Source organism: Myotis davidii, unplaced genomic scaffold, assembly GCF_000327345.1.
Source record: "Myotis davidii unplaced genomic scaffold, ASM32734v1 scaffold923, whole genome shotgun sequence".
In the NCBI taxonomy this organism is placed as follows: domain Eukaryota; kingdom Metazoa; phylum Chordata; class Mammalia; order Chiroptera; family Vespertilionidae; genus Myotis; species Myotis davidii.
The window spans coordinates 102,309-112,802 of NW_006293789.1; the positions used below are offsets into that span (position 1 = coordinate 102,309).

Genomic DNA, 10,494 nt, shown 5'->3' on the forward strand with positions numbered 1-10,494 from the left:
GAGAGTATGGGACTGGGAACATGCTGTATTCCACTCAACTGCTCTATCGATTCTCCTGCATGACCACTACACCAGCCCTGGGACTTCCGGTGTAATGAGTTGTTCTGAGATGAAAAACCCACTCAATCAGCTCAATGAGCAGCCATAAGCCTCCATCACCTACTGGTTTGTCTTCATTCCTCATACTTGCTGCACTTGTGTTAATTCAAAGCAGCTACATAATGTAGAAACTTGCATTTAAAAGGCTTTCCAGCTGATATGTGAACTTGAAAGCACCCAGTGTTGGTAGTCTACATCTTCACTGGTTCTCAACAAAGTAAACAAGTCTTTGTGAATGGCATCAGTCTGAGGTGGGAACAGCAAACACTCAGAGCAAAAGCTCTATTATACTGTCCTATTGCCATGGCTGCCAAACTTGTGAAAAACCACGGCTGAAGTCATCCCTAAAGCAGTTGCTACTACAGGTTATGACTTCAAAGACTAAAAAAACTGAGTTCAGGCATATGTCTGGACATTTATAAGGTTTAAATAAGCCTCTTAATTTCATGGCAAAATGATAAAAACCCTAACTAGTGAGGTCCCCCATTGCTTTGAGAGGTGATGTTGCAGGGAGGGACTAGGCCGATCCATACAGTAGTTAAAACAAAACTGCACAATTTTAAAAAATGATATTGAAAACAGTAGAGGACCAATGAGGGAAGAAACAAAGGAGTAGGATGAATCGCTAAATGGAATTACTAAGTCTGGTTAACTGGAATTACTGACTTTATAACATTTCTAAATAAAACTCATGTAATTTATTATAAGCCAATGATAACACCATATTGGTGTTATCAACACAAGATGAAGACAAATCTTTTAATGTGATTTCAAAACATTTCAATTTGGGCTTCAAATGCATTTTGGAGGAAGTAGCTCTTCTACCCTAGTTCTGTATTATTAAAGCCACGCAAGGCTTCCATTTTTTTCAGGTGGAAGGTGCAGGAAATCGGTGGAGAAAGGAGGGTGCGGGAGGGGGTTGGAGAAGAGCAGCAATATTAAAGTAGTTTAATTAGATCTTTATGGTTAATCCCCCTTCCATATAATTGCAACTACTTACTCTTTGGTTTTTGTGGAGGTGACGGAAGAGGTTAAACAAAAAAATCCCAAAGTATGAATTAGAGTGAACCACCTGAGTTCTGTAAATGGAAGGCATGCAGTGCTTAAGCACATGTTGAAGTTTATGCACCTCGACTGGCCTTCACCACTCTCCCTAACACCCAAAACATATGCCTCTATTAGGATGCTCTTCCATATCATCTGTTCTTTTTAGCTCTTCCCATCACCCACACCTTAAACCTTATATCCCATGATAGGTACTATCACCAGCATGTTGTAGGGAAGAAAGTGGTGGAGCCGAGATTGGAATGCGGCAACCTGATCCCTGAGACCATACTCCTTGGTGGTATCTGAAGTTATAGTAGGAGACCTGATTTCCCACATTTCCCAGGGACTGAAAGTTATTTCTGATTCACATTAACAAGACATATTAGAGCCTTGGATCTATGTTGTGAATACACAAATTTTATTAATTCCTTGTAATAGATACTGAGCTGAAATTCAATGACTAATTGAATTCATGCCGTATACACATATTCCTGTCTTGGATTTTCTATCAGCAAACATCTCATTCAATAGTTCTTGGGGGATTCAGAAAATGAAACTCCATTATTGACAACAAAATGAGTACATGTGAAGTTTTTCAAACCTAGTGAAACTGCTTGAAAATAATAACGTCTCATTAACAACAGGCAAATCAAATTAAACCAACAACTGAGCAGGTTTAAGGGAGGCTTCCCTCAAAAACTTTGAAGAGAAATTAGTCTTCAGAATTTACTTTTGAGACTGATGGATCACAGTGAACAAGTCACCTTTGTAAGAAAAAATTGTTCCTAGCCACACAACCTTCAATGTACCTTGTGTAACAACCTAAGAATCGTTAGGCAGAACAGATACTGTTAAATTACATAGACCACAAAAGGGGCCACAAAAAGAGCCACAGGCGCAAAGGCTAGCTCTGTGCAACTCTACATTGTGGAAAAATGAATGCATGGCATCAGACTGAAAACACTTTGAGCATCCAAGACCCACTGGCTGTAAAGATGTTTCAGTGGCAAACTTCTTTTACAAAATAAGCAACATGTCAGCTTACACTGATCCAATTTCAGACATAACATAGCTGAATTTTAAATTCTCAAATGAACACATTTGTATAGTAACTTGGCACCCTGAGCAGCCAGGGACAGAATGTGCTGCTTTTCTAATGTAAAAATGCCTGTCTAAACCAGCCCATTATGAACGAATTCGTGCACGGGTGGGGTCCCTTGGCCTGGCCAGCAACTGGGGCCGATCAGGGCTGTCTAGTCCAGTCTGGGGCGGGGGAGGGACCACAAGAGGTTGGCTGGCCACACGATGTTGGCGGTGGGAGCACACTGACCCCCGGGGGCAGCTCCTGCATTGAGCGTCTGCCCCCTGGTGGTCAGTGCGCATCCCCGGCCAGTTGATTTGTTGACCAGTTGTAATGGTCACTTCGGCTTTTATATATATGACTAGAGGCCTGGTGCACAAAAATTTGTGCACTGGGAGGGGGTGTCCCTCAGCCCGGCCTGTGCCCTCTCGCAGTCTGGGACCCCTCGGGGGATGCCCACTTGCCAGCAAGGAGCAGACCTTAGCTGCAGTCGGACATCCTTAGCGCTACTGAGGCGGGAGAGGCTCCCGCCACCACCGCTGTGCTGGCAGCCGTCAGCCTAGCTTGTGGCTGAGCAGAGTTCCCCATGTGTGAGTGCCCTGACCACCAGAGGGCAGCTCCTGCATTGAGCGTCTGCCCCCTGGTGGTCAGTGTGTGTCATAGTGACCAGTCATTCCCAGTCGTTCTGCTGGTAGGGTCAATTTGCATATTACCCTTTATTATATAGGATGGGCACATGAGACAGCAAGATGCCTACAATTACCTAGCAATTTTGGCATGGTACTAGGTAAGAAACAATTACTTTCTATTTAGATAAAATTTGGGAAGAGTGAGATTTCTTGACAATACAACCTTCTTCCTTTACAGATAATATACCATGTTAAAAAAGTCCTTATTTCCAAAGCCCTAAAATATCTCATCAATCAAGGGTACTTAAAGAGTACATAACAGTCATTCACTGTTTATTTCTAAGGTTGGTTAAAGGGATAAAAATCAGCAATTTTAACTGATCAAATATAACAAAAATGTGCTTTAAGTGCTTTTAAGGCAAAGCATTCAATAACAAAAAACCACTTTAAATTGGTTATCTAAAATAGAACTAGTCATTTCTTTAGTTCTAAGGGGATAGACAGGCCAAAATTAAGGTATCCAACTGACAAGAGGAAAATCCTGATGTCCTATCCCAAATTAAATTACATCAGGCTGGAGGGAGGGAGAGACAGGAAAATAATCTGTTAACAGAGCCTAGGAATGAAACCAACAAGACTGTTCATATACCTGAATGTATGTTGAAACTGGGAATTAACTTCCAGGTTCCTATGATCTAGAGAACAGCCGTCATCAGATGATGTCTCATCCAGTTTACACATGAATATTCCAAACTGTTGCCCACAACCAATACAAAAGCATCAAATACCTTTCCTTTACAGCCTATCCTAGGATGGTCCCCGTTTCACCTTTCCCAGCCCCTTTTATCTAGAGCCAATGTGAATTCTTTCATAATCTCTTACACTTTTCTTCCCCAGACTCATTGTATGAAAGAGCCTCACCCACCCCAGGATGGTGGCTTAGACTGTATGCCCCAGGACCTGACCCTTACTCTGGCTAGTCTTTTTTTTCAGAAAACCTTTCAGTTTTGAAGATTTCTAAGAGTACAAAGTAATGTAAACACCCCTCATGAAATTCTGTATGAAAGCAGGTATCACGGTAGAAATTTTCTTGGACTCTTATGAACTCTAATCAGAATGAATAGCAGGCTCATAGGAAGAGCCAGCTGCATCTATAAATACACTCAAAGATAAAATTAGGGATGATTTATATGACTTTTCAGTATTTAAAAACCTGCAATAAGGAACCTCGGATTTAAACAAGAAAAAATAACTAGGATTTTTGCAAGGTCTTCCCAATAAAGACTACTGCCAGTTTTGTAAAGAAGGCCTCCAGGAAAATTTCTGTGAAAAGATATTCCTTTGTTTTGGTTCTAAAATACTGTGTTTTAAAGTAGCTAAGGCAAATATTAGGGGGCACAGCTCAATGTTGGAAAGTTGGTCGAAAGAGGTAGAAGTAAAGCTTTTGTATGCAGTGTGCTTCTGCATAAAGGTAACAACCTATGACCTGGGGAGAACACAACTAAAAAATGAATCACTCTTTTATACGCTGTTAAAAGATAATGCTTTTTAATATTTCAAATAGTTTTAAAAATCTCATCAAAAATGTTTCACCTTAACAGTACTTTGCACATGTGGAATTTCATACCTAAATTTGGTGATACTATTTTGGTTCATTTATGGCTACTTACAAGAAGACTCAGAAATAATGTCCATTCTCTAGAGTCTTTTTCTTTGGTTGAGCCTACTGGGACCAGGCTGATGAGACAGCTAAAGCAAATTCATGGTAATATGAATTATGTGAATTTTCACTGAATGGAGTTGAAACTTAAAAGGATTTCCATATTTATCCCCTTCATGGTTTTGGAAGCTAATGTCCCGTTCAGAAGTTAAGGAGTTTGAACAGCTCACACAATCCTGTAAAAATTACAACTGGCTGCCCTTTAATAAATAAAGTCATTGTAAAGATTTACATTTACAGAGTGAAAAGTGAATACATAGCATTTTAAATTCAATTTTGGAAGTACTAATAAGTACTGACCCATAACAATATACACTAGCCAACTTTTTAACTGTCCATCATTAGCACCAATAAAGATTCAACAAAATTACTTTTATTCCCACATCTCAAAACAATTCTGCAAATTCTTTGTGAAGTTTAAGTATAGTCACAGACCTTAAATATTCACATTGTTTTCTATGTCATACTGAAAATATGTTCACTAATTTTCTGGATATTCTTTACAAAATCTTATTAAAATTCCTGGTATTATCATCCCTAAGTATACAGTAGCATAACCACACTATGTAGTTTCACATGATAGCTCCTTAGAGGTTTCACATCTAAATTACCAAGAACAAAACCCTTCCCTCCCTCATTCTGTACTCAGCTTAATTCTATATACTAGTCCTTGGATTATGTACCACTGTCAAAGTATAACTGCATCAAAATTATGTTTGTGGATAACAATAATATGCCATACAGAACAACAAAGTTACACATAATGACAAAGATTACTAAAGTTATGCAAGACAAACAAATGTTAGGACATGCTAGCTAGGGAAAGTCCCTAGAAAGAAGCTCCTACTATACTAAATTCAAATAACATTAACAAAATAACAAACAATTATCTTTTAAAAAATTATAAAGCTATTGGCAAATTAGGTAATTACTAAATAAAAGTAGAGCACAAGATTAAACTCTCATATTTACAACTGCAACATACTTGAATAAAATTACAATTGTGCACATATCAGTGGCTTTTTAAAACAAAAATAAATCATATACATAGAGGAAAAATGAAGACAGCTTTCAGTTCAACAGAAGCTGAATTCAACCCATCTCAAAGATACTCAACAGCTCAAAGATTTACCACAGAATAAATAGAAGACTCACTGATAAACCAGGGCCGTATTACTGCTGTTTAAAACAAATTTTAAACAAATTAATGTCTATTGTTTATTCAAAGTCAGATGACTGTGCCAAAATGACCTCAACAGGGCTATACTGAGACGTGCAAGCAAATGTAAAACCTCCACTAGCTGTCTACCTTTTTTTCCTCAGAGGTTCCTGATAAGCTATAAATACAGATACAATGCACAGTGATCTTTTCTTTTTATTTATTGTTAGAATATAAAAGAACTGAGAGAGTAATAGTTTTAATTTTATTTTTAAAGGAAGACTGAATTTACCTGAAAAAGAAATGTGGCATCACACACAAACAAGCTTGAGGGGAGGAGTATGTTTGAGAATACACTGTCATTCCGAATGCTGAAGGAAACGCGATCCCTATTTACTGTTAAACTATGTAGTGTTGACGTTTTTTCTTTAAGGAAAAAACTTAATTTTTCACTATGTACTTTTTGTGAATTTAGTTTTCAAATCACAGTAATCTACATAACCATTATTAACAGCTCCGTGTTATAGTACTGCAACAAACCAACAAACATTTAACTGCACTTCACATCAAGAGTATGTAAACTTAATTTTTTCCTCTTCAAGCCTTTAGAAAACTAGGGGCTATTTCAGCAGCCAATCTGGTCAGAACCTCTGAAGGCAGGTCAGTGCCTCACAGTGTAAGTGACCATCTGTGGCACTGCATACCCATCAGGTATTGAAGCGTCCCCCTTCAGAGGCTTCCAGTAAGGCCTAGAGTTTAAGGTTAACATGAAAAGTGCCACCTTTGTTTTAGATTAGTGATGGACTCTGACAAGATAAAATAAAGTTATTCTGTATATTGTTATACTTACAAGCAGCTCCAATCCTGAGTATTTATGGTAATATCTAAACATACAAAAATGTATGTACATTTTTCTCCACTTTCCTGTAAACTGTTTTCAGTATACTGTTTTATCCCTTTAACATTGAAACATGCAAATCATACATACAAGTATAAATACACAAAAGAAAACAATTTACACTCATTCAAAAGTCAAGCAACAACAAAAATAATATAGCTACAGTATTCAAATTATAAATAACAAATGCTTGAGGCATCTTATATTCCTAGAAGCAGCCAGCCATTCATCCTAATGTTCTCAGCTGCAATTGTAGAAATACTGAGTTTTGCACCTTCCATGCTTTTACAGTATTTATAACACTATCATATGTGGAGATAAAGACTTGTTTACTATAATCTCTTCTTTTCAGAATGAAGAATAAAGCAGCACTTACAAATATTGAAACAGTGGCAGCAACGGCAGGTGTTACCACTGCTAGATCAGGAGGATTCCATTCTAACAATCTTTAAATTAAAAAAGGAAAGGAAAAATTGACCTAAACAAACAATTACATGTTCATTCCTTGGGCACTTAACAGCGAGTCCAGCATGTCGTATGTGTCTTTGTAGTCCATATGCTGGCTGTTTGTACTGTACTCGTGATGGACATCAGGACCGTTGGTCTCCACTGGCTTCTTGTCCAGTTTCACGAGGGTGCTGAGATGTCCGTAGCCCACCTGGTATGTGACAGGGGGAGGGGGTAAGGGATGGTTAAAAACAGAGTTGTGAGAGGATATATACTGCTTAACAGAGGAGGAAGAACTAGATGAACTACCTGAACTTTTGGAACTTTTGCTCATTTTGGCGTGATGGTTGTGAGATGCATCATTGACATGCAGCTTCTTCCTTGAAGAGCTGGAACTAGAGGAAATGCCATCACTGCTCAGGCCAACAGGACTCCTCAGAACAGTGGGTGGTATTCCATCAGCACTGTGTTTACTGCCACCACTGCTGCTGCCACTGTGTGAGTGGGAATGCTTGTGACTGCTGGGGTGGTGGCGGTTGGAGGGATGTTCCTTGTGCTTATCTTTATGGTCTCTGCTAATATGTGGGCTGGAATGCTTGCTCTTCCCACTGCCTTCATCAGAAGAGCTGTGCCTTTCTGAAGAAACTTTTATCTTCATTTTCAGTTCTTCTTTACTGGCACTTTTATCAGTGGGTGGTAATGGGATCCGTAATTTCAGCGATCCACTTTTTTCCTTCTTATCTGCCATATATTTTTCAGGTTTTTCTGCATTTGTGATGGGAATTTTCATTTTAATGGGAGAAGTTACAGAGCTGCTGCTGGTTGCCTGCGACTGAATGTGTTTGTGTTGCTGTTCTGCCTGGGCAGCTATATAATGATCCCTGACATCCAGATCAAGGGTTTCTAGCTTACGTTTTTCTCTGTATTTATCTAAAGACATCTTCTGAGGAATAACTCCTGGAGTAGCAGATATTGGTCCATGGTGCTTACTGCTCCCTGCTTTATGAGTATATTCTTGCTTAATAGAAGAATGATCAGAAATTTTGTCAGGTCTGTGATGCAATCCTGAATGCAGGGAGAGAGAAGGTCCCTGCTGGAAGTTGATGTTGTACTGGCTACCAGACAGAGATGTCTCCTGTTTCTGTGAATATATCTGCTCGGTCCTTGCTGATTCTTGATGTTGAGGCCATTCTTGGTGTGATGACAAACTGTATGAGGTACCTGGCATTCCCGTTGCTAGTACTGACAAATTATCAGACGTATGGCTGTCTTGAACAGAAATATTTCCTGAATTCAGAGGTACTGGTGCAGGGAATGCTGATGTAGATGGTTTCTGAAAACTTGGGTTTGCAGGCACACCAGCAACACTATCTACTAAAATGGAATTTTGGACCAAAGATGAACCAAGAAGCGGTGTTTCCGATACTTGTCTATCTACTTTTGGTTTCTTAGCCGCCTGATCAGCCTGTTTAAATAAAACACAAAAGAAGCAATGACAACAAAGGAATTTAGTACACAATTCTTTGCTTATAAAAATTCTGTATTTATAAGCATAAAACAAGACTATAAAATGTTGAAAGCACTAATTTTGGAATTTGATACACAACCTAGCCTAGCCACTATTTGAGAAAGTAACTTAACTTGTCTAGGCTTTAACTTCCCCATTTGTAAAATGAGAAGAATATTTCCATCATTGTGAAGTTTATAAAAAATTTATAAAATACTCAGCAAAGTCCATTGGACATAGTAGTTGAATACAATATATGTGTATATAGCCTCTGATACATTATAATTATTCAGGAATACTGGAAATAAGAATATTTAACCCCCAAAATCAAACTGGTTAGCTTTGTAATTGTTAGATAAATGACAAATCGATAATCTTTTAAACCCTGCCAATTCTCTTACCCTCCAGTTTCGAATCTTCTTCAACCTACTAGGCGTTTTCTCCAGTATCTGTAGAAATTCATGTGTTAACTCTAAAAATAAAATTTAAATTTATAACTTAGAAGGTGCCTTTATGATTTAAATTTCTATCAAGTGAGCAATATTAAAAAAGTTCTCAAGAGTTCATCTACTTCAGTATCACCCTCCTATTCAACCTTCAGCATTTACAGTAGACATAGCTCTGAACTAGTATTTTTAAAGAAAATCACTCTCACACCCAAATTTTATATGCTTGCTCACAATCTCTGGAAAGTTTAGTAGCATTAAAAAAATATTCCCCCCAAATAAAAACCTCCACTAAGCAAAAACAATAATAATATTTGTTGCAGGCAAGATCCATCAATAGATTTAAAATTAGTGGGCAAAAGTTTGAGGAAAAAGAAGGATATTTGTATAATTCCAACGTATCTTCTTCAAGATATTAATTGCAAAGAGAAAAACAGTAACTTTACAATGGAGAAACACAGTAAATACCATTTTAACCAAGTGATGATGGTTATCATTACTAGCAATAAGAGGTATCAACATGATGTACCCCCAATAAGACCTAATCTAATAACAGACAAACATGGTAATTGACCGTACCTTCGCTACACTCCCATAGGCCAATCAGGGCGATATGCAAATTAACTGCTAACTAAGATGGTGGTTAACCGCCAACAAATATGGCGGCTAATTTGCATACTGTAGGCAGGGTAGGACAGCGCAAGCCGACATCCTGGCCCCCGTGTGCGACCGGGGGGCAGGCGGGGGCTGGGGCGAAGGCAAGTGGTGCCGATCGCCTCGCTGCAGCCCTCCCCCGCTCACCAGAGACAGGGGGCCCACTCCCGTGTGCGACCCAGGGGCGGGCGAGGGATCGGTGGCATCGCTTGCCTTAGCATGAGCTCCGCCTGCCCGCCAGGAGCCAGCCAACCCAGGGCCAGGAAAGTGGGACGTGACCCTGGAGCGCTGGAGCCACCCGGGCTCTCCCCGCTGTCCGCGCTTCATGAATCGCAAGTTTCTGTGGAGGCGGCGGCTGCAGGATGCAGAGCGGGAGATGGGAGCGGGCAGAGTGTGGTTCGGGCTCGGGCTTGATGGAGGGCACTGGCGTGGAGATCTCCCCAGCAGGCAGCGACTCCTCCCCCTGCTGCCAGGGAGATCTCCTCTGTGCCGGTGCCCTCTGTCGAGCCTGAGCCACACTCAGCCTGCTCCCATCGCCCGCTCTGCGTCCTGCAGCTGCCACCTCTGTGGAAACTTGCGATTCATGAAGCGAGGGCGGTGGGGAGGAGGAGGCACCTAAGAAGTCCCTGGCCACCGGCGCCGGGAGCTGGGAACTTTGTGCTGGGCGCTCCCGGGTGGCAGAGGGGAGCTGGGACTCTGGCCACCACCGCCGCCGCCCCCCAGCTGGCTACTGCTGCTGCTTTGGCTGCTGGAAGCTCTGCTGCTGCTTGGGGTCCAGGCGCAGGAGGCTGGCCTGGGACCTGGGCC

At 40.5% G+C, this 10,494-nt stretch overlaps 1 protein-coding gene across 7 annotated transcripts in view; it reads right to left on the minus strand.

Annotated features, from left to right (window-relative positions):
• Positions 1-4,387: 4,387 nt before the first annotated feature.
• The window catches only part of CCNT2 (cyclin T2), a 42,478-nt gene continuing 36,371 nt past the window's right edge, over positions 4,388-10,494 (minus strand). For 6 of the 7 annotated variants that reach the window (XM_015566527.1, XM_006767741.2, XM_015566529.1 and 3 more), the window contains 2 exons: positions 8,989-9,059; positions 4,388-8,545 (listed from right to left, as the gene is read on the minus strand). In XM_015566527.1, the coding sequence (XP_015422013.1) occupies positions 7,124-8,545; positions 8,989-9,059 (1,493 nt within the window). In that variant the 3' untranslated portion in view covers positions 4,388-7,123. The remainder of the gene's footprint in view (positions 8,546-8,988; positions 9,060-10,494) is intronic. The other variant, XM_006767742.2, reaches the window with a different exon arrangement.